The 22,595-nt window shown below is 40.8% G+C and overlaps 1 protein-coding gene and 1 pseudogene across 7 annotated transcripts in view; one reads left to right on the forward strand and one right to left on the reverse strand.

Annotated features, from left to right (window-relative positions):
• Window positions 1-245: 245 nt before the first annotated feature.
• POLB (DNA polymerase beta) overlaps window positions 246-22,595 on the forward strand; it is a 33,519-nt gene continuing 11,169 nt past the window's right edge. The window contains exons 1-9 of one of the 7 annotated variants that reach the window (XM_002819044.4): window positions 246-875; window positions 1,201-1,258; window positions 7,124-7,190; window positions 10,998-11,072; window positions 12,001-12,059; window positions 14,521-14,570; window positions 17,561-17,612; window positions 19,201-19,255; window positions 19,352-19,424. In XM_002819044.4, coding sequence (XP_002819090.1) covers window positions 815-875; window positions 1,201-1,258; window positions 7,124-7,190; window positions 10,998-11,072; window positions 12,001-12,059; window positions 14,521-14,570; window positions 17,561-17,612; window positions 19,201-19,255; window positions 19,352-19,424 — 550 coding nt within the window. In that variant the 5' untranslated portion in view covers window positions 246-814. Of the gene's footprint in view, window positions 876-1,200; window positions 1,259-7,123; window positions 7,191-10,997; window positions 11,073-11,982; window positions 12,060-14,520; window positions 14,571-17,560; window positions 17,613-19,200; window positions 19,256-19,351; window positions 19,425-22,595 lie in introns of all 7 variants that reach the window. The other 6 variants (XM_054561525.2, XM_054561523.2, XM_054561524.2 and 3 more) reach the window with 6 other exon arrangements.
• LOC103891314 (large ribosomal subunit protein uL18-like) lies at window positions 3,950-4,824 on the reverse strand (annotated as a pseudogene).

Consider the following 22,595-nt stretch of genomic DNA (forward strand, 5'->3'; position numbering starts at 1 on the left):
TCATCATGTTATAATTAGGGTTCCATTGCTCATGACCTAGATAAAACACTTCTCCCTTTCTTGTGGTCTCTTCATTAATTTGGTTCCTACTGCAAAGGCAGGGGGATTAAAAATATCTTTTGACACTGGTTGGCAGGTGTACTAACACGTTGTGTGCGGGAGGATTCCTGTTCTCGGCATGGTTCACGCTGGGCTCCGGCAGCGCCCTAGTACGTAAGGGGCTGCACTGGAGTGTGGACTGCCCGGTATCCTTAGAGAAAGTTTTGACAGTGTGACGCCAGTGTCGCCTCTGACCACGTACAAAACGCGCCATGCATTGGGTCGCTATTACAGTGCGCATTTTTGTGCAGGAAGCTACCCCACCAGCGCAAGTATTTCAGAATCAAGATCGCACTCCTGTTTCCCCTTCTAGGGAAAGGATTCCAGATAAACACTGAGAAAACAGATTTAATATCTTAGGTCAAAACTCCAGGTCTTCCCATAGGGAGGCCCCTGGGCTGTCATTCTGAGGTGCCCATTTCCCCCGCGCCGTGTCCACGTCCACGAGTCCACGAATCCTCCGGGTTCTCTCTCCTCACCTGCGGAGGGGTCGCCCCTCTAGCCCCGCCCCGCCCCGCCCAGGACGCGTGACGTCACAACAAAGCCGTGCGCCCCGCCCCCTGTCGGGGGCAGCCATTGTTCCGCCGGTCGCGCCGGTCGCGCGGGACCTGGGTTGCTCTTGCGCCCGTCTCTAAGTCCTGGTACCTCCTTCAAGCTGGGAGAGGTCTCTAGTCCCTGGTTCTGAATACTCTGGGGTTCTCGGGTGCAGGCCGCCATGAGCAAACGGAAGGCACCGCAGGAGACTCTCAACGGGGGAATCACCGACATGCTCACAGGTTAGCACCGGGCCAGGCCCCGCTGGCTTTCTTCTTTCCTTCCAGCCCCTTCCCCTGCCTTCCTTCTCTCCCACCCCGACAGTCCAGTAGGTAGGGTCGGCTCGTTGCAGCGGGTCGTCTTCCGTGGGGATCTCCCTCCGGCGCCCCTGGCTGGTTGTCAGTCCTGCCGGCTACACTGGGCCATCGCTTGGGCTGCTTTTGGTCTGGCCCTTGGAGGAAACGGGTGGTCACTGTCTCTTAGAGGCTGCCACATCCCGTTCCAGAAAACAGTTCTCGTTTGTTTACTCGTGGTTCTTGTTCACCTGAGCCTTCTGTTGCCTTTCAGAACTCGCAAACTTTGAGAAGAACGTGAGCCAAGCTATCCACAAGTACAATGCTTACAGGTGGGACAGTGCAGCATTCTCGGGTAGCATACGTTCTGGGATACCCTGTTTAGTGTGGCAATTAACAGGACTGAGGGCCCAGTGGATATTTGGTCCATCTGCAAGAGCGGGAAAAAAGCAAGAATCGAGGCTGGCACCTTACTCAGTATTTCTTGAAGAATGTGGGCAGTGCTTTATAGGATCAGTTCAGATAAGTTCCCAGTTCTGATTGCAGATAGCTGTAGCCTGATACGTATTTTTCTCATCATCAAACATGAATTACTAGAAATGCGGTGTAATTTTAACCGTAATGAAAGAGCGGATGAAGTCCATACTGTGAAATATATGTGGTTCAAGGAATCACATTTTTTCTTTTGGTTGGTCTGAAGCTGATCCTGTGGGATCCTGATCTCACCTTTATGGGATCCTGCCTTGTCCATCTCACCAGGGGCCTTATCCTATTCATTCTTTCCACATCCACCTGCTTCTACTCCTTAGCCTATATTTATTTATTTATTTTTATTTGAGACAGGGTCTTGCTGTGGCGTGATCATGGCTCACTGCAGTTCAACCTTCGAGCCTCAAGTGATCTTCCCACCTCAGCCTCCTGAGTGGCTGCGACTACAGGCGCACGCTACCACACCCAGCTAATTTTTTTTTTTCTTTCTTTCTTTCTTTTTCATTTTTTTTGGTAGAGACCAGGTTTTGCTATGTTGCCCAGGCTGGTCTCCAACTCCTAAACTCAAATGGTCCACACACCTCGGTCTCCCAGAGTGCTGAGATTCCAGGCATCAGCCTCGGTGCCAGCTCTCCTTAGCCTATAAATATGTCCAAGTCCCTCAGCTCTTAAAAGCAAAACCAAAACAATCTTAACTTCCCTCTAGCTAGCACCTTACCTCTTTTCTCACTTTATGGTGAATCTTCTTGAAAAATCTTCGTTTCTTGCCTGGACTTCTTAATACCTAATCATTTACTCATTAAGAAGTCCCAGTCCTTGCCCGGACCTACCACTGCTCTGAAAATCCTCTCACCTACGTCTCATCTTACTGGACTCTGAGTGGCATTCACCCCTAGCTCATGCTGTGAAAATCTCTTGACTTCTGTAATGGCACTCTTTCTGGTCTTTCATCTCTTCTTCTGTCTTATCTTTTAATGTTGGTATAGGTTGAGCATCCCTAATCTGAAAATTTGAAATGCTCTAAAATCTGGATGATTGCCAACATGATGACACAAGTAGAAAATTCCACATCCGATTTCATGTAGTAGGTGGCAGTCAAAATGGTCAAAACTTTGTTTCATGCACAAAATTATTAAAACGACTATATAAGATTACCTTCAGGGTATGTGCTTAAGGTGTATGAGAAATATGACTGAATTTTGTGTTTAGACTTGGATCTCCCATATCCCTAAGATATCTTATTATGTATATGCAAATATTCCAAACCCTGAAAAAAATTCGAAATCTGAAACAATGCTGGTCCCAGGCATTTCAGATAAGGGATAGTTAACCTGTGGTTCCGGGAAGCCTGCCTGCCCTTAGCCCTATTTTCTTACTTCTGTAGTTTCCCTGGCAATCTTGCCATTCTTGACTTTGAAATGCCACTTATGTCAGTGACTCCAAATCTGTGTATCACTGGACTTTTTTCCACATTTTTAGCCCTATACTGTCTTTATCCCAAGTCAGCTCCCTTCTTCCATTCCCACTCCACACAGTTCAGAGCTGATTGTGCTCCCTCCTTTCCTTACTTCTATGACTTCCTATGTAAAGTAAAATAATTGTATTATCATCCATACCTTTGATGATTCAAAATTATAGAGATATTCAACTTTGTATTCTATTTGGATCACAGCAGGCCTCAGAAAGGAGGTGTTTAGTTTGAAGAAGCTCATCAGGGGATAAGTGAGAGGGCCAGCAGTCTAGACAAATAAAATGTGCCAAAGCATTCAGACATGAAGGGTGTAACGTTTTCTGGAAGTCAGATATTCAGTTTGCTTAAGGGGTATGATATGAGTGGGAAATAAGTCTGGGAAAGCAGGTGATTCCCTACCACTCCTGCATGCTCCTCCCTACCCCAGTAGACATTTCTCTTGATTGTGGCCAGAGTATTCTTTTGAAAATAGTTATCTGATCTTGTCATTCAAATAATTAAATAATATTTTCTCTTTACCTTAATAAAACCCATATACATCATAGCATACAAAAGGCCTTTCATCTGATTCTTCTTCCCTTTTAGGCTTTGTCTCACAGTGCCAAGACCTGGAACTACTTGCCTTTCCTGAAATGATCCCCTCCATAAACTGTGCTTGCCTGCTCCTTTACTTATAAATATGTCTTTTCAGATTCATCATCAGTCATGTGCTTAGAGAGAAGTTCAGATCCAAATATAAGGGGTTATTTGTGCTATAACAGAATGAAAATCCAAAGTTCCAAAGACTATCCAGTGTTTATGCTTTTGACTTAGCTGTACTGTCACTTCTCATCAGCATCAACTCTGAATTACATTTTGCATTGAAATTATAGACAGAATACTATCAGCGAGCTCCCAGGGTGTATCCAATCTGTCACTAGATTAACAAACTGGATATGTGCGGAGGTGGGCAAGAATTACAGGTCACCGCTTTATGCTGAACTGCAGTGGGAACAATTTTTTTTTTTTCTGTCCATAAGTTTATTGTCTTTATCTGAAAAATCCTCATAGAAAATTGTTTGGTTTAGCTCTCAGCAGCCCGCTCCTGAGCCCTGAGGAAGCTCGCCTTCTTTTAAGCTATGTGATCTTTCTTCTGAGCAAGGGACATTTTGGGACGGTTCCACCTCTTCTTTTTAACTTCTTTCTTGAGCTTCTTTTCATAGACTGGATTCTCTCCTATAGCAGCATGAGCTTTCATCTCCTTCATCATGTCTGAAGTTATGCTATTCTTTATGTATTGAGAGAACTGTTTCTTGTAAGCATCTTTATCTTCCATTAAGTAGTGCATGTAATCTGCAACATTCTGGCCTATGATGTGCTTCTGGTATACTTCTGCATTGAATTCCTTGCTTTCAGAATCATAACCAGGGAATCATTTGGTACTGTGAGGGATAGACAAGCCTCCATCCAGGTCGCCAAAAACTTTATTGCCAGTGGTAGTTCTGGCAAGGCCTGCATCCAAATAGCAGGTGAAAGCACCTGGCTGACCATCAATGCTTTCTACATTGTATTCATCGCCAGTCACCTCCACTTGGCCTTCGTAGATCTTGTCCATGCCAAACCTATTGAGAAGCCTGTGGGCCAGCAGCAGGCCAGTACAATATGTTGCAGCATAATTTGTCAGGCCAACCTTCACACCATATTTTGGCAGTTTGTGTGTATATGCTGCACAGACTATCATATCCCACTCTATATGGGCATAAGCAATCTGACAATTGATATCTCTGTTTGTTATATCATCCTGTATTTGGGTGTGTTGTATTTATTTTTATCCTGTGTTACCAAGCGTTTCTGAGCTTAGTAATCAGTTTTACCATCTTGTCATCTTTGTTTCATTTGGTATCTCTTAAAGTAGGCCTTATTCTTAACAACTTTATCAAACTCCATCCTGTGGAACAGAGACCTGCAGGCCCAGCAGCACTAGGGGGTGGAAAGGCGGGAACAATTTTTAAAAACTGATATAGGGGCCAGGCACACGTCTGTAATCCCAACACTTTGGGAGGCCAAGGCGGGTGGATGGCATGAACCCAGGAGTTCAAGACCAACCTGGGCAACATAGCAACACCCCATCTGCATTAAAAAAATAAATAAATTGATATAGGGACATAAGGGAATGTAGTTTGAAACTATGAATTTTAAAATAGCTATCCAAGGGCTGCGTGCAGTGGCTCATACCTGTAATCCTAGCACTTTGGGAGACTGAGGCAAGTGGATCATTTGAGGTCAGGAGTTGGAAACCAGCCTGGCCAACATGGTGAAGACCTGTCTCTACTAAAAATACAAAATTGGCTGGGCGCAGTGGCTCACGCCTGTAATCCCAGCACTTTGGGAGGCCAAGGCAGGCAGATCACGAGGTCAGGAGATCGAGACCATCCTGGCTAACATGGTGAAACCCCGTCTCTAGTAAAAATGCAAAAAATTAGCCAGGCGTAGTGGCGGGTGCCTGTAGTCCCAGCTATTCGGGAGGCTGAGACAGGAGAATGGCATGAACCTGGGAGGCGGAGCTTGCAGTGAGCCGAGATTGCGCCACCGCACTCCAGTCTGGGCGACAGAGCAAGACTGCGTCTCAAAAAAAAAAAAAAAAAGATATATATATATATACACACACACACACACACACACACACACATACACACACAAAATTAGCCAGGTGTGGTAGCATACACCTGTAATCCCAGCTACTCAGGAGGCTAAGGCAGGATAATCACTTGAACCTGGGAGGCAGAGTCTACAGTGAGTCAAGATGGTGCCACTGCACTCCAGCCTGGGTGACTCCATCTCAAAAAAAAAATAACATAGGTATCCATAAGCAGATCTGGTGTCTAATAATTCAAATGTGGCACATTTTTATGAGGAAGTTATGAACAATTTCTAAAAACAGGCTATTTTAAAAAAGGGGGCCCAATGATAATTTCTACTTACTCCTAAAGAAAGAAAGACAGCTGGTCTCCCCATCCCTTGAGTATTATGTATACAGTTTAAATCACTTTGTTACTCAGTGCAGATCAAAACAAGTCACTTTGTTACTTAGTACAAATCATACTCTTTGACGTATAGAGTTTAAGTTCAGTTATTCTCAAATGTGGAGCTTTTCAAGATACTTTAAAAGTTAGATGTAGGCCAGGCATGGTGGCTCACGCCTGTAATCCCAGCACTTTTGGAGGCCAAGGTGGGCAGATCACAAGGTCAGGAGTTTGAGATGAGCCTGGCCAACATGGTGAAACCCTGTCTCTACTAAAAATACAAAAAAATTAGCCAGGTGTGGTGGTGCATGCCTGTAATCCCAGCTACTCAGAAGGCTGAGGTAGGAGGATTGCTTAAACCCGGGAAGCGGAGGTGGCAGTGAGCTGAGATCATGCCACTGCATTCCAGACTGGGTGAGACTCCGTCTCAAAAAAAAAAAAAAAAAAAAGTGGCCGGGAGCGGTGGTTCGCGCCTGTAATCCTAGCCTCCTTTGGGAGGCTGAGGCGGGTGGATCACCTGAGGTCAGAGTTTGAGACCAGCCTGGCCAACATGGAGAAACCCCGTCTCTACTAAAAATGCAAAAAATTAGCCGGGCATGGTGGTGGGCACCTATAATCCCAGCAACTTGGGAAGCTGAGGCAGGAGAATCGCTTGAACCCAGGAGGCGGAGGTTGTGGTGAGCCGAGATTGCGCCATTGCACTTCAGCCTGGGCAACAAGAGCAAAACTCCATCTCAAAAAAAAAAAAAAAGTTAGACATATATTAGGTGGTCTGTCAGCTCATCTGAGTTTTAAGTTCCATATGGAGGTAGAAAATTAAGCCAGGCGCAGTGGCTCACTCTTGTAATCCCGGCACTTTGGGAGGCCAAGGCGGGTGGATCACGAGGTCAGGAGATCGAGACCATCCTGGCCAACATGGTGAAACATCATCTCCATTAAAATACAAGAAGGCGCGCCTGTAGTCCCAGCTACTCGGGAGGCTGAGGCAAGGGAATCACTTGAACCCGGGAGGCGGAGTTTCCAGTGATCTGAGATCGCGCTGCTGCACTCCAGCCTGGCAACAGAGGGAGACTCTGTCTCAAAAAAACAAAAAAAAAAAAACACAAAAAAAAGAAAATTAGTTATCTTGGTGAAAGCATAAGCATAGATATTTTCTTGTATATGTATTCCAGTTTAAGAAAAATTAAGGCCTTGCTGTATTTCTAATTGGTTTTCCTTTATTTCTTTCCTTATAGAAAAGCAGCATCTGTTATAGCAAAATACCCACACAAAATAAAGAGTGGAGCTGAAGCTAAGAAATTGGTAAGTTTAGTTAGCATGTTGATCGAAGAGTTCACACGTGTCCAAATTTGGTGGGTTCCCACCAAACCAAACTTGCCTGTCTGAAGCAGCCTTGACCCACACAGGCTGATTTCAGTACTCCTGATTTCTTGGAATAACATTCATGCTGTTTCATACACACTTTTTCAAGCTCAAAATGTTTTCATTTGGGGGAAGATGGGTTAAAATTTTTAAAAATATATGTAATTACAGTTTTCTTTCTCTCTGTTACAATATATACATGTACTCATGTTGAATTTCAACTTGAGTGTTGGTTTTTAAGAAGAGTGACCAAGTGGCATTAGCATATCTGGTCTCACCTATTTTTCTCTGATCCCCAGGTGTAGGAACCTATGTGAGTTAGTGAGAGTGCGTGTTCCCCAGAGAGATCTTACTAATAAGCACATGATTAACACCCTTTTATTTTGTGGCATTTAGCCCTGTTCTCTGTAATTTCCACGAAGCCTTGTGTACTGTGTCACAGTTTCTAGAGGGTCACATCCCCTGTTAATTTGTAATATAATACCCCTTATCTGAAATGCTTGGGAACAGAAGTATTTTGGATTTTGGATTTTTTTTGTTCTTTTTTTTTTGAATATTTGTATTTGGTTGAATATTCCTAACCCAAAAATCCGAAATCCAAAATGCTCCAGTGAGCATTTCCTTTGAGTGTCATGTCAGCGCTCAAAAAGCTTCAGATTTTGGACATTCTGGAATGTGGATTTTTGGATTAGTGATACTCAACCTGTAATATCACTGAGAATATCCTGAGATGGTCTGTCTATTGATAATCAGATTGTTGTCTCATCTAAATCTTACTAAATGATTCAAAGTTCCTTAAATTTAAGGACCATATCTTATTCATCTTTTGTGAAAGATGTCAAATTATCATGGCTTTTTTGTTTGTTTGTTTTGAGACAGAGTCTCACCCTGTTGCTCAGGCTGGAGTGCAGTGGCACGATCTTGGGTCACTGCAGCCTCCGCCTCCAGGGTTCAAGTGATTCTCCTGCCTCAGCCTCCCGAGTAGCTGGGACTACAGGCATGCGCCACCACACCCAGCTGATTTTTGTATTTTTGGTAGAGACAGGGTTTCCCTATGTTGGCCAGGCTGGTCTCAAACTCCTGACTTCAGGTGATCCACCGCCTTGAGCCTCCCAAAGTGCTGGGATTATAGTCGTGAGCCACTGCACCCAGCCTGAGATGCCTTTTGAGTAGTCCAGGTCCTGATAGTTATTACCTCCTTTTATTCTTTACCTATTAATGTTTCACAAACGCCCTCTGGAATTTAAGAATTAATTATCTTTAACCTTCTCAGGAAATGAGCCATAATTGCCTTTTTTTTTTTTTTTTGAGACAAGATCTTGCTCTGTCACTCAGGCTGGAGTGCAGTGGTGGCATGATCACAGCTTACTGCTGCAGCCTTGACCCTCCCAGCCAAGCAATCCTCCCACCTCAGCCTCCTGAGTAGCTGGGACTACAGGCATGCACCACCACACTCAGATTTTTTTTTTAAATTTATTTCTTTTGTAGAGATTGGATCTCGTTATGTTGCCCAGGCTAGTCTTGAACTCTTGGGCTCAAGTGATCCTCCTGCCTCAGCCTCCCAAAGTTCTGGGATTATAGCTGTGAGCCACCATGCCTGGCCCATAACTGCCATTATCTTTTTGCCCTTCAGAGTTATAACATTACCATAAATCTTGGACATCTTGTGATTTAGTGACAGATTGTCCACATTCAACATGTGCCACATCTTAACCTTGACTTCGTTACTCAGTACAAATCATGCTCTGATATATAGGCTTTAAATCCTTGTGGCATAGACAGTTCTCAGCATCAGTATATCCTCCTTAAATAGACTAGCCAAGTAAGTTATAAATACATTAGACTTTAATTCTGAGTTTCTGTCTTGGTGAACTGACCCATTGATAGTCTCAGGAACTACTCCTGCTTCCATTCGCTTCCTCTTTTATCCCTACAGTACTTCCTTTTTTATGTTTATTGCAAATAGCTTGCTCATTTCTTAGAGAAAAACTGAAAAGCTCTGATACACTTCATCTCAAATCTGCGCTTATGGTATATTCCTAAAAAGAATACAAAGGTTTCCAAAATTCCTTTTGCATAAGACTGGATGTAAAAATCTCATCATTATTCCTTTTCACAATTATTTAAGAATCACAGAGCTGCTATCTAGTTGATTTCTAGAATTACTTCTCAGTAATTCTAGAAATTATTTTAGATTATCTAATCTATTCCTGCTTAGTAACAGAAGTAATAGATTCTTACTTCTTAGATTATCTAATCTATTACTTCTCAGTAATTCTAGAAATCTGAAATTTCCAGAATGAGTAGTTTGTCTTTTATTCCTTAATGTTTGGTATAGAAAGTAGCTTGGGTCTAAATTGCTTGAGGTCAGTATGTTATTGAGTAAAATTATTGTAGTACTATGTGTAAAGGAAAAAATAATTACCCTTTAAAAAAATCTTCTGATACAGGAAATAAGCCTGAGCAGTTTCCTTTTTCTAATCTATTCTGCTTCCTAAATCTTTTGTTCATTTCTATCTGGTAATTGCTATTTTCCAAGCTTGAATATGCTTTCAGTAATTTGGGGACATTTATTAAACATTAAATAAATCAAGAATATTGATGAGTGAACCTAGGCCTAAGAGGCAGTAGGAAATAACCGGCACACCTGTTATTAAGCATGCTGAATGTTTAACTAAAAAGACCAAGACACATGAAAAAAAGTTCAATTTTACTGATACCAAAGTTGCAAATTAAACAAGACACTATATACTGCCCATCAAATACATGCAGTGTGGAGAAAGATGTGAAAAAAAGGACCCTCATTTACTGCCCATGAAAGTGTTGGTTGTTATAGCCTTTCTGAAGGCTGCTTTGTCAGAATGTATATATCCTTTGACCTAGCAATTCCACTTTGACATATGTTTCCTAAGGAAACTAATAGAGATATGTATCTACTAGGATTCATTAATTCATAATTTTTGATCACCTGTATGTTAGTCACTAGGGATAAAAAAATGAAAAGACAGGATCTCTGCTCTCCCAAAACTTAGATTCTAGAGAAGTGCTGACCAATACAGCAACCACGAGCCACATTTGGCCATTGAGTTCTTGAAACTTGGATGTTGTGACTGAAGAATGGAATTTTAAATTGTAATTAATCTAAACTTAAATTGTCATATGTGGCTAGTGTACCATGTTGGAATGTGCAGTTCCAGAGCAGCGCTTCTTAGAACAAGGTGTCTAGGCCAGCAGCATCAGCGTCCCCTGAGAACTTATGCATATTCTTGGCCCTACCCCAGACATGGTGAATGAGAAACTCTAGGGTGGGACTTGGCATTCTGTGTTTTAACAAGTGCCCCCATGTGATGCTGATGTATGCAGAAGCTTGACAACCTCTGTTCTAAAGGAAGTTTATAAATATTATTGTACTGTTAAATAATTGGAAACAATCTACATGTTTACCTGTAGGGTATTTGCTAATTAAATTATTATGCATTTATACAATGATATACTGTGTAGCCATAAAACAAAAGTTAATTTTAAATAAGATATAATTATTTTCTCAGAGTTTCCCTTTTGTCATTCATGTAAGCATTCTGTCTTTGGGAAAATTTATTTTCACTGGGGTTCAATTTTCTGTGTCCTTTATTTCAAACCTTATACGTGGTATTCATTTGTTTTTCATTTTCTGCTTTTACTTTATCTTTTAGTGATTTTGTAAGCATTATATTCATATGACTTTTATATTTCTAATTTTCCATGTAGCCTGGAGTAGGAACAAAAATTGCTGAAAAGATTGATGAGTTTTTAGCAACTGGAAAATTACGTAAACTGGAAAAGGTAAAATTTTAACTTGTTTACTTCATTAATTATAGTATCTGCCTTTATGGCCACTATGTAGCGTCATTGCAGGGTGACCAATGCCATTCACTGTAGTGAGACTCACAGGAAATGAGGTGAGTGGAGTTGATGGCTTTAACTATTCTATCTTTAAAATTTTGAAGATTTCCATAAAATGTTCACTTGTTTTATGTGGCATTTAAGAGACTATTAACACCCGTAATAGAGTTGGCTCATTGTTTTCAGTACTATTCAGAAAAGAGATTATAAACTTTGACTAAAAGATCGTTACCTTTTAGAATTTCTTTATTTCTTTCTTTATTTTTTTGAGATGGAGTCTTGCTGTGTCGCCCAGGCTGGAGTGCAGTGGTGCGATCTCGGCTCACTGCAAGCTCCGCCTCCTGGGTTCATGCCATTCTCCTGCCTCAGCCTCCTGAGTAGCTGGGACTACAGGCGCCCGCCACCACACCCAGCTAATTTTTTGCATTTTTAGTAGAGACAGGGTTTCACCATGTTAGCCAGGATAGTCTCGATCTCCTGACCTCGTGATCTGCCTGCCTCGGCCTCCCAAAGTGCTGGGATTACAGGCATGAGCCACCGCACCCAGCCATCTTTTAGAATTTCTATGTTTACACTCTCCCAAGCATTTTTATGGTTTTATTTCACCCCTATGATAGTAATTATATCACTTTTGATCTGGTAAGAATAGACCTTTTAAAAGTATTGGATAACTTAGAGATGAGACATCTTCAGTTACTCTGTTATTCACCTATTACTCCCTAGGTTACTTGTGAATACTTTTGTGTGGGTCACCCAGGCAAATGTAAATAGCTCTTCATGTCTTTTAGCAGACTGGTATGTTTCCAATAAAATCATTTAAGTCCTCAAAGCATTCCTAAATCATTGTTAGACTTTTTTTTTCTTAAAGATTCGGCAGGATGATACGAGTTCATCCATCAATTTCCTGACTCGAGTTAGTGGCATTGGGTAAGGACTATTTTTTAAGCAGACACAGTTGTCAGTTAATTTATTTTTCCTGTTAGCCAAAGTAAATTACATGCTGTTTCTCAAAACCTGTACTTCACCACCTCTGTACCTTAGCCATACAGTTCACCCTTCCATAGCTTATGATCTGAGGCCGATTCTTCAGATAGTGTCTCTACTGTGAGGTCCCCATCCAAGGCAGATGTTACCTCCTTCATGAAACCAGTTTGGTTACCCAGCCAGAAAGAACCTCTCCTTCCTCTGAACTCCACTGCCACTTGCTCCGTGTGCATCTATTTCCTGCTCCAGCTTGGCCTCTTTTGTTTCTCTGAGCATGATATTTATCATAGCACCTCATGAATTTGGAACAAGCCCTCAAGCTTTTTTTAAATTATTTTTTATTGAGACAAGGTCGCTATGTTGCCCATGCTGGTCTTGAACTCCTGGGCTTAAGTGATTCTTCCTCCTCAGCCTCCTGAGTAGCTTGGATTATAGGTGCACGCCCCCTTGCTCAGCTTCAAGCATTTTTAAATGAAGGGATTATTATCTTAAAATTTGAGCTGGTACCAAGGGGGGATTTTTTGACACTGGCTGAAGTAAAGATTAACATTGAAATATTAAGGCTTTAGTGCTCTCATCTTTATGGCATGGGGCATTCCTTTAAATATAATGATTTGTTCTTTAAATGGCAGCATTTTCAGTGAAAGTTATTCTAAAACATATTAAATTCTTAAACCTAGTATATTGAAAATGAAAATGACTCCTTGGGGACTCAAGGCCATTATAAAATTTTCATTAGAAGTATTACAAAAATTTTTTTATTTTAGAGATAGGGTCTTACTCTGCCATCCAGGCTGGAGTGCAGTGGTGCTATTATAGCTCACTGTAACCTTGAACTCTTGGGGTAAAGTGACTCTCCTGCCTTAGTATTCCTTTTGAGTAGCTGAGACTACAGGCTTGTGCCACCATGTGTGGCCAATTTTTGTATTTTTTTGTAGAGAAGAGGTCTCCCTATGTTGCCTAGGCTGGTCTTGAACTCCTGGCCTCAAGCCTTCCTCCCACTTCAGCCTCCCAGAGTGCTAGGATTATAGGTGTGAACCACAAGGTGTTTTAGAGAGCATCTATTATCCTTTTTTTTCTAGGCAAGAGAACTGAAAGTTGAATATAGAACATGAGTAACCATGGCAGAGCCAGATTTGAGCCCATATCTTTTGACTCCGAGTTCAGTTCTGTTTCTTCTATGCTGCATTGCCTTCCTAACTAACATCAGTATCAGTTGCTATATTACAATATAATGTGATGATATTTGCATAGCTTACTGAATTATGTAGGTTTATTTGTCCCAAAACACTGTGGCCCCAGACTATTGTGCTTATATGTTTATATGTGTGTGTATGCATTTCTTTCTGTTCCCCGCTCCTGCTTTATTATGCTGTAAACTGGTACGGTGAGAAGAGAGTCAGGAAATCTGGATAATGATCTAGCTAGCACCAGCTAGATTTGTGACCTTAGCAAATCGCTTCATCTTTCTAGGTTTCAGTGTCCTTCCTTATGAAATAAGAGAGAAGTTGGGTTAATCAGTAAGGTTCCTTCTGTCCCCATCCTATAAGAGCATCTTCAGTCATTTCTGACATTTTGATTTATTTATATGAATAAAGTGATATTTTAGAAACCTAAATCAGATTTTATCATTGCTTTGTGCATTGTACTCTAATAGCTTTCCATTGCACTCAGAATAAAATCCAAACCTATCACCATGGCTCTAAAAGCACAGTAAAGTGTAACACCTGTGTACTGTTGCATAGCACCTTATACCGTCACTTACATCACTCTATGCATCCTAGTTTTTCTCTTCTCTTGAACAGGCCAAGCTCATGCCAGCCTTAGGGCCCTTGCACTAATTGTTTCTTTTTCCCGAAACGTTTTTCTCTTTGATCTCCTAGATAGCTGGTTCTTTAGTCATTCAAACCTCAGCCAAGATACCATCTCAGAGACCTTCTACCACTCAGTCTAAAGTAGGACCCAGCCATTCTGTCGTATCATTCTATTTTAATTTATCCACCTGATATTTTTCTTGTTTATGTAACTATCTATTGTCTCTATCTACCCACTTACATTCTTATTCCTGCTACATTTTCAGCACTCAGGAGAGTATCTGACACAGAATGGCCCTCAGTAAATCTTAGTTCAGTGAATGAACAGTTTTCAAGTGCCATCTGTACATGGGCACTATGACAACAGCTGCTTAGACATCTTTTTTATGTCTGAGTTCATAGTTGTCTTCCTAATGATTGAAGCTTCAATAATTCATACTTTGGATACAGTTGAACATTACCAAAGTAGCCATGCAACATTTTAGCAGGTCTTGTTTAGCTTAATAGCAACTCTTCTTACTATTAAGACATGGTTGTTACAAGGATCCCAAGTTTCACCCAATATTGAGATAATGCTTTTCTTTTTGTAGTCCATCTGCTGCAAGGAAGTTTGTAGATGAAGGAATTAAAACACTAGAAGGTGAGTATGACTGTAGGTCACTAAGTCCAGATTAAATATGGTCCTGAAGGACCATTAGTGCTCTTAAAAACTTCAACTTGAAAAACCCATTCTCAGTCAGTAGATACAAATGATAAGATTTTAACTCTGTAGTACAGTAGATAGAGGGTATAGTTTATATTACCATCATAAACATTTTTAGGTTTGTAACTAACTCAGAGAAAACTAAGAAGACCAAGAACCAGGGCCAGGCACGGTGGCTTACGCCTGTAGTTCCAGCACTTTGGGAGGTGGGTGGATCACTTGAGGTCAGGGGTTCGAGACCAGTCTGGCCAACATGGTGAAACCCCATCTCTACTAAAAATACAAAATTAGCCGGGTGTGGTGGCAGGCACCTGTAATCCCAGCTACTCAGGAGGCTGAGGCAGGAGAATTGCTTGAACCCGGGAGGCAGAGGTTGCATTGAGCCGAGGTGGTACAACTGCACTCCAGCCTGGGTGACAGAGTGAGACTCTGTCTCAAAAAAAAAAAAAAGAAAAAAAAAGAAGACCAATAACCAACCTCTTGACTTAAAAGCAGTGAAATAGTTATCATTTGCAGATTTTTCAAATATCTAAATTGCCTTTATTTTTTTTCTTTCTTTTTTTTTTTTTTTGCTCTGCCTCCCAGGTTCACGCCATTCTCCTGCCTCACCCTCCCAAGTAGCTGGGACTACAAGGCGCCCACCACCGCACCCGGCTAATTTTTTTTTTGTATTTTTAGTAGAGACGGGGTTTCACTGTGTTAGCCAGGATGGTCTCGATCTGACCTCGTGATCTGCCCACCTCGGCCTCCCAAAGTGCTGGGATTATAGGCATGAGCCACCACGCCTGGCCCCCTTTATTTCTTTAATAAAATTTTAGGCAATAAAATCTTATATCAGATTAAAAGCTAAGTTATATATTATTGAAAAAGATTCTGTAAGAGATTTGTAGTGGTTATTAAAGGAATTTTTGCTTTCAAAGAAAAGATAAAAATAGAACCTAAGAAGTAATTATAAAACGTTTTCCTTAAATATAGTAATCCTTTACATGTAATTTATCTCTATACTTTTCCTGGGTGTATGTATACATACGGATTCATTAAAGCATATCCATGGCATTTGGGATTTAGTATTTGTGAGTATTTGCAAGCAGGCCAATGGTTAGGTAGGCAGGTTTTGGAGACTGACCTGGCTTTGAATCCCACCTCCACTACTTTATTAGAGTGGGATGACCTTATTGCTTCAGTTTCACACCTACAAAATGGGTATTTCTGCTTCATACAATTAAATGCAATAATATATATAAAGCACTTAGCAGAGTGCTTGGTACATAGTAAGTACTACTTAAAAATGATAACCAACTCTTATGAGGTATGATTAGTAATATTACTAAGTTAAGAATTTGTGTGAGCCACATTGCTAGAGAATGAACTCTACATGTGCATCTCATACAGGGTTTATGCTTTGATGCTTGTGGTATAGACAGCTTATATAAGAGAAGTGATTGGCTAAAGGGGTCAAGAATCTGGGTTTCTTGGAGGTTTTGAGTTGCATCTCTTGGGAGTGTCAAGGATCTACTGTTCTGGTTTTTATATTTCACAATTCACACATAAGGAATACAACTATTGATATCTATAACTATATATATCTATATAACACACTCAATATTTCCACTTCTTCAGTTTTAGTCGTATACTTTAGTGTTTTCTGTGTGCACATAACCATAGGAAATATTAAGTGCTCTATATTTCATAAAGATGCTTATTTTTCTCCATTTTATATCTCCAGAGGGAATGTGTATATTTGTGACTATAAGGGGGCTTGTAGGAATTGCTTTTGAAGCATGCTTATCCTGCTGTTTCTTTAACAAGGCTCACAGCTGAACTCATGCCCAGTAAAGGGACACCTGAATGGAACTGAGTCACTTTTAGACTTAATATGGGATGTTATGACAATTTTTAAGTTAAAAAATGGAGGTACAGTAATAATTTTTCTTGCAATGGAATTTTTTTTTTTTTTTTTTGAGACACAGTCTTGCTCTGTCTGCCCAGAAGTGCAGTGGTGCAATCTTGGTTCACTGCAACCTCCGCCGCCTGGGTTCAAGTGATTCCCCTGCCTCAGCCTCCTGAGTAGCTGGGATTATAGGCGTGCACCACCACGCCTGGCTAATTTTTGAAGTTTTAGTAGAGACGGGGTTTCACCATGTTGGTCAGGCTGGTCTCGAACTCCTGACCTCATGATCCTCCCACCTCAGCCTCCCAAAGTGCTGGGATTACAGTCATGAGGCACTGCGCCCGGCTCAACAGGATTTTTAGCACAATGACTGCACAAATCTACTACTCAGTACTGATGGAATGAAAGAGTGAAAGAACAAATGAACAATATGAATAAACCTAGTTAACCAGAAAACATTCAGAAGTTATGGTTACTACTGCTGCTCTTAACAATAAATTAAACCATATTGGTTCTTATAAGGTTGATTTTTGCTGTAGTCAGTAAAATTTGGTGTGATTCTGCTTTTTTTTTTTCGAGACGGGTTCTTGCTCTGTTGCCCAGGCTGGATTGCAGTGGCGCAATCTCGGCTCACTGCAGCTTCCACCTCCCAGGTTCAAGCGATTCTCTTGCCTCAGCCTCCCAAGTAGCTGGGATTACAGGGGCACACCACCATGCCTCGCTAATTTTTTGCATTTTTAGTAGAGATGGGGGTTTCACCGTGTTGGCCAGGCTGGTCTCAAACTCCTGACCTCGTGATCCGCCTGCCTCGGCCTCCCAAAGTGCTGGGATTACAGGTGTGAGCCACCGTGCCTGGCCCTGAAGAGTCACTTTTATCTAGCTCTTCATATCTGAAATTTTTGTCTCATTGTGTTTTCAGTCATTTCAATGTATTTGTTCCCCAGGTGGTTCTTTATAAAAAGGGTCATTGAGTTTAGCATTTTCCCCTCAAAAAGCATTTAAATTAACATGTCAACTTTATTTATCTTCTATACAGATCTCAGAAAAAATGAAGATAAATTGAACCATCATCAGCGAATTGGGCTGAAGTAAGATGGCAAATTTTCCTTTGACACTTGAGATATAAAAGTAAATTTTTTATAGACATTCTTTTATACACCAGAAGGACTCTTCAAACTTAGCTAAACCACAACCATTTTCCTATTCAGAAGTGCTAAGATTTGTGGACTCTAACAGAGTATCTGCCTGTGTTCACACAATGCTTTCACTTTTGCTTTCTAGTTTACTTGTTTGAGAATTTCCCTTGTTCTTTTGACTTTAGCAGGGAACTTCCTCTTAAAATACCTAGGACTGAGTGTATCAGGCAGTCAGCGGGTGTTTATTCCATGCTCACATTGTACAAAGCACTGCACTAGGTCTGGGGTAAAGATACAGAGAGGTTGAGTGTAGCTTTTAAGGAGTTTATAGTCTACCCGAGAAGATAGGACATGAATATGAAAAACTAAATTAAAAAAAAGGACAAACCTCATACCTAAATAACCATATAGAAATAACTACTAGGCATGTTTCTATATCAGCATCAATAATTATTTTGTGTGCCAGATACAGTCTGGGAACCCCTTTTCTAATTATTTACAGTTACAGTGCATAAGCACTATATCTATCTCTTCTGGCATTATATAGTGTTGTGAGTGATTCAGTCCTAATAACCTTTTGAATTTTCCTGTTGATGCTTTACCATAATATTTTAAACTTATACTCCCATTCCAAAATCTTGAGCCAGTAACAGACCTAGATGGTATGGTTCTTGCTTTCCTGGCATTTCTGTAGTAAATGGAGGTCTTCTGAAGAACTGGTTTGGTGAGAATTGGCTGTGAACAGGTGCTTCAACATGCTGAAGCATATGCTTAGTTGCTGTTTCACACTGAATTTCCTAACAGCCTTATTGAGATGTAATTCATATGTCCTGTAATTCATCCATTTAAAATACACAGTTCAGTGACTTTTAGTATATTCACAGAGTTGTGCAACCATCACTACAGTCAGTTTTAGGACATTTTTGTTATCTCAGAAAGAACCCTGTACCTATTACTAGTCGTTCCCCCATTGCCTCCCCTTACCCCCACCTCAGACCTAGGCAGCTGCTCATCTTCTTTCTGTCTCTACGGATTTGCCTGTTCTGGACACTTAATGTAAATGAAGTCATACAGTGTGTGGTCTTTTGTTGCTGACTTCTTTCACTTAGCATATTGTTGTCTGAGTTGATGTTGCAGGATAGTATTTGAAAATATAATTTTGCAGGATATAAGAGCGGTAGACTGTAACCCCTTGCCTTGTCAGTAGACAGCAGTCTACTTTGAAAATATGCCCTAACTTAAATATATTTATTTACTCTTGTTACACGAATATGTAGTTTATTTACAAATAAGTTTAGATGGAGCCTTTGAAATATACAAAGGATGACACTTAAGGATTTTGATCCAATTTAGTAATAAACCTCCCCCCATTCACCCCACCCCCAATTTTGCTGTTGTCATCTCAATGAATTCATTCTAGCCTTGATTTGTGAGAATGATCTGCTGGTATGGCACGGACAATTGTTATAAAAGGCAATTTAATTTTTAAGGAGATTTAAATTTTACGAAAATCTTTTGTCTACTTATTCTGTCTTTATAGATATTTTGGGGACTTTGAAAAAAGAATTCCTCGTGAAGAGATGTTACAAATGCAAGTAAGATGTGTCAAATTATATTCTTTGATTAGAATTGAGAGTGTCATTTGGTGAAAAGCCATTTTGGGAATACTGACTTAATTTTTCTTCTATTAGGATATTGTACTAAATGAAGTTAAAAAAGTGGATTCTGAATACATTGCTACGGTCTGTGGCAGTTTCAGAAGAGGTAACATTCTTCCTAATCTTGGGTTATTTTTGCCCTGATGTTAAAATTGCCTAATATATGGGAAGAATTTGGATTAAAAAGATGTAATTTGTGGTACTTCATAGACTTACTAAGACCTAGTAGTATTAGTTAAGGGTATTTGTTTATAGATGGGAATATGTAACTAGGGGAAATTCATCCTGATTTTATTATAGGATGGTATTTTAATGACTAGTTTTAACAACATTTATTGAATGACTTTAAGTCTATTGAAATGCTAGTAATGGTTGTCTTTGGCTGTTTGGCTAGATGATAGTGAAGTTGTGGGTAGTTTTGTTAATTTACCTTTCTTTTTCCTTTTTTTTTTTTTTTTTGAGACAGAGTCTCACTCTCTCGCCACGCTGGAGTGTAGTGGCACCATCTCGGCTCACTGCAACCTCCGCCTCCCGGGTTCAAGTGATTCTCCTGCCTCAGCCTCCTGAGTAGCTGGGACTACAGGCACGTGCCACCATGCCTAGCTAATTTTTGTATTTTTAGTAGAAACGGGGTTTCACCATGTTTGCCAGGATGGTCTCAATCTCATGGCCTTGTGATCCACCCGCCTCGACCTCCCAAAGTGCTGGGATTACAGGCATGAGCCACCGTGCCCAACTGCCCAAGTTTTCTATAAGAGAGCTAAGAATAGTGTCTTAGAAGTACCAGTTCAAAACCAATTCTTACAACAACCGGGTTCATCAGAAGAGTTCTGCTTAGTATGTGAATGTGAGCAAAGTAAGAACCATACAATCCTGGTGTCTTACTGGTTTAAAATTTTAAAAGCTCATACATGCTTAAAAATATTAACTTTTGGCCGGGCGCAGTGGCTCATGCCTATAATCCCAGCACTTTGGGAGGCCGAGCCGGGCGGATCACAAGGTTAGGAGATCAAGACCATCCTGGCTAACACAGTGAAACCCCATCTCTACTAAAAATACAAAAAATTAGCCAGGTGTGGTGGTGGGCGCCTGTAGTCCCAGCTACTCGGGAGGCTGAGGCAGGAGAATGGCATGAACCTGGGAGGCAGAGCTTGCAGTGAGCCGAGATTGAGCCGCTGCACTCCAGCCTGGGCGACAGAGCGAGACTCCATCTCAAAAAAAAAATTAACTTTTAAAATTGGAATAGAAAAACCTTATTTAAAACATTTTAGAGTATGTTAGAGTAGATAGAGTAGATACCTGAACTGAATCTCTGGCCACCTATGGAGTTTTGTCTAGGAAGTAGGTGATGACCTATCAGGAATACTCTGGGTAGCTGCTGTAAGAATCTAGAGTTGGAGAGAGAAAACTAAATCCATACTCACTGATCAGTAGAAAGAACGTTCGACTGGGGTCAAAAGCCCTGGGGTCTGAGGCCAAATCTACCCCTATTATGTCTCTCCTGATCTTAGATTCCATACTTGCAAAATGAGAGAACTGAAGTTAACCAGTTTTTCAAGTATGTCTGCATCAGAAATACCTAGGACTTAAAAAAAAATACATATTGTTGTACCCTCCTACAAATAAGAATCTCCTTAGGTGGGAACTGGGATTCTGTATTTTCAAAATGTAGATTTGGAGGCACAGCAAGCCAAATGCATGTTATGTTGGCCGTGACAGCCTTCCTGGATTTATTTATTTCTATTTTATTTTTACTTTTTTGGGGTATGTTGTATGGTTATATGCTTTCACATAAAAAGGTATACTCTAAGATGTCTCACTTCCACAGTCCCTATGCAGTCTTTCCTACTCTTTCCTACTAAGTCCCATTAAGAACCACTTCCCTGTGGATTCTTGTAATGTTTCTTCATGAAAATACAACTAAATATTAGTATACCATCTTTATTTCTTTCTTCTTCCTTTCTTTCATAAAGTTACATAATATATATACAATACTATACCTTGCTTTTTTCACTTACAAATACATCCTAGAGATTTTTCCATATCAATATATAGAAAACTTCCTTATTTATTTATTTCTTGAGATGGGATCCCTCTCTGTCACCCAGGCTGGAGTGTAGTGGTGTGATCTCGGCTCACTGCAACCTCCACCTCCTGGGCTGAAGTGATCCTCCCACTTCAGCCTCCAGAGTAGCTGGGACCACAGGCATGTGCCACCACACCTGGCTAATTTTTTTTTAATTTTTGGTAGGGACATGGCTTTACTATGTTGCCTAGGCTGGTCTCAAACTCTTGGCTCAAGTGATCCACCCACCTTAGCCTCCCAAAGTGCTGATATTACAGGCATGAACCACCGTGCCCGGCCCCTTATTCTTTTTTGTAGCTGCATAACATTCAGTTGTATGCATGTATCATACTTCATTTATTTATCCAGTCCCCTATTAATGGACCCTTGGGTTGTTTCTCTTTCTTTGCTCATACAGTTTGTTTTTGTTTTTTTTTTAAACAAAGTGAAACATTTTTGTTGGTAGGCAAACGGTGAAAGACATCCAGCTTTTAGGAGAAGGAAATGAGAAGAGAAGGCAGTAGAATTTTCTTGATTAAAATAGCTTCCATGGATGTCCAGTACACATTCAGTCTAGTCTTCTTTTTTTTTTTTTTTTTTTTTTTGAGGCAGAGTCTCGCTCTGTCGCCCAGGCTGGAGTGTAGTGGTGTGATCTCGGCTCACTGCAACCTCCACTTCCCAGGTTCAAGCAATTCTCCTGCCTCAACCTCCCGAGTAGCTGAGGTTACAGGCACACACCACCATGCCTGGCTAATTTTTGTATTTTTTTTTTTTTCAGTAGAAAAGGAGTTTCACCATGTTGGCCAGGCTGGTCTTGAACTCCTGACCTCAAGTGATCCACACACCTTGGCCTCCCAAAGTGCTAGGATTACACATGTGAGCCACCATGCCCTGCATGGCCTTCTTTGTATTTAAATATTTGGTTAAGGCACTGTGGCTCATGCTTGTAATCCCAGCACTTTGGGAGGCTGAAGTGGGAGGATCGCAAAGACACTGCAAGCTCTTTAGTCACCACAAGTGTGTTTGGCCTCTATTGTACTTATCAAAATGAAAGGGAGGAGATAGATTGGATTCTTTTATGCTGTTTACCAGGCACTATAGTGGATGCTTTTACATATGTTCTTATTTACTTACACAATAGCATATGAAGTAGTTTTTAGTAGTTTACATATAAGAAAACTGAGGTCTAGAGGAATGAAGAGTGCTCACTTG

This window comes from Pongo abelii, chromosome 7, assembly GCF_028885655.2.
Source record: "Pongo abelii isolate AG06213 chromosome 7, NHGRI_mPonAbe1-v2.0_pri, whole genome shotgun sequence".
NCBI lineage: Eukaryota > Metazoa > Chordata > Mammalia > Primates > Hominidae > Pongo > Pongo abelii.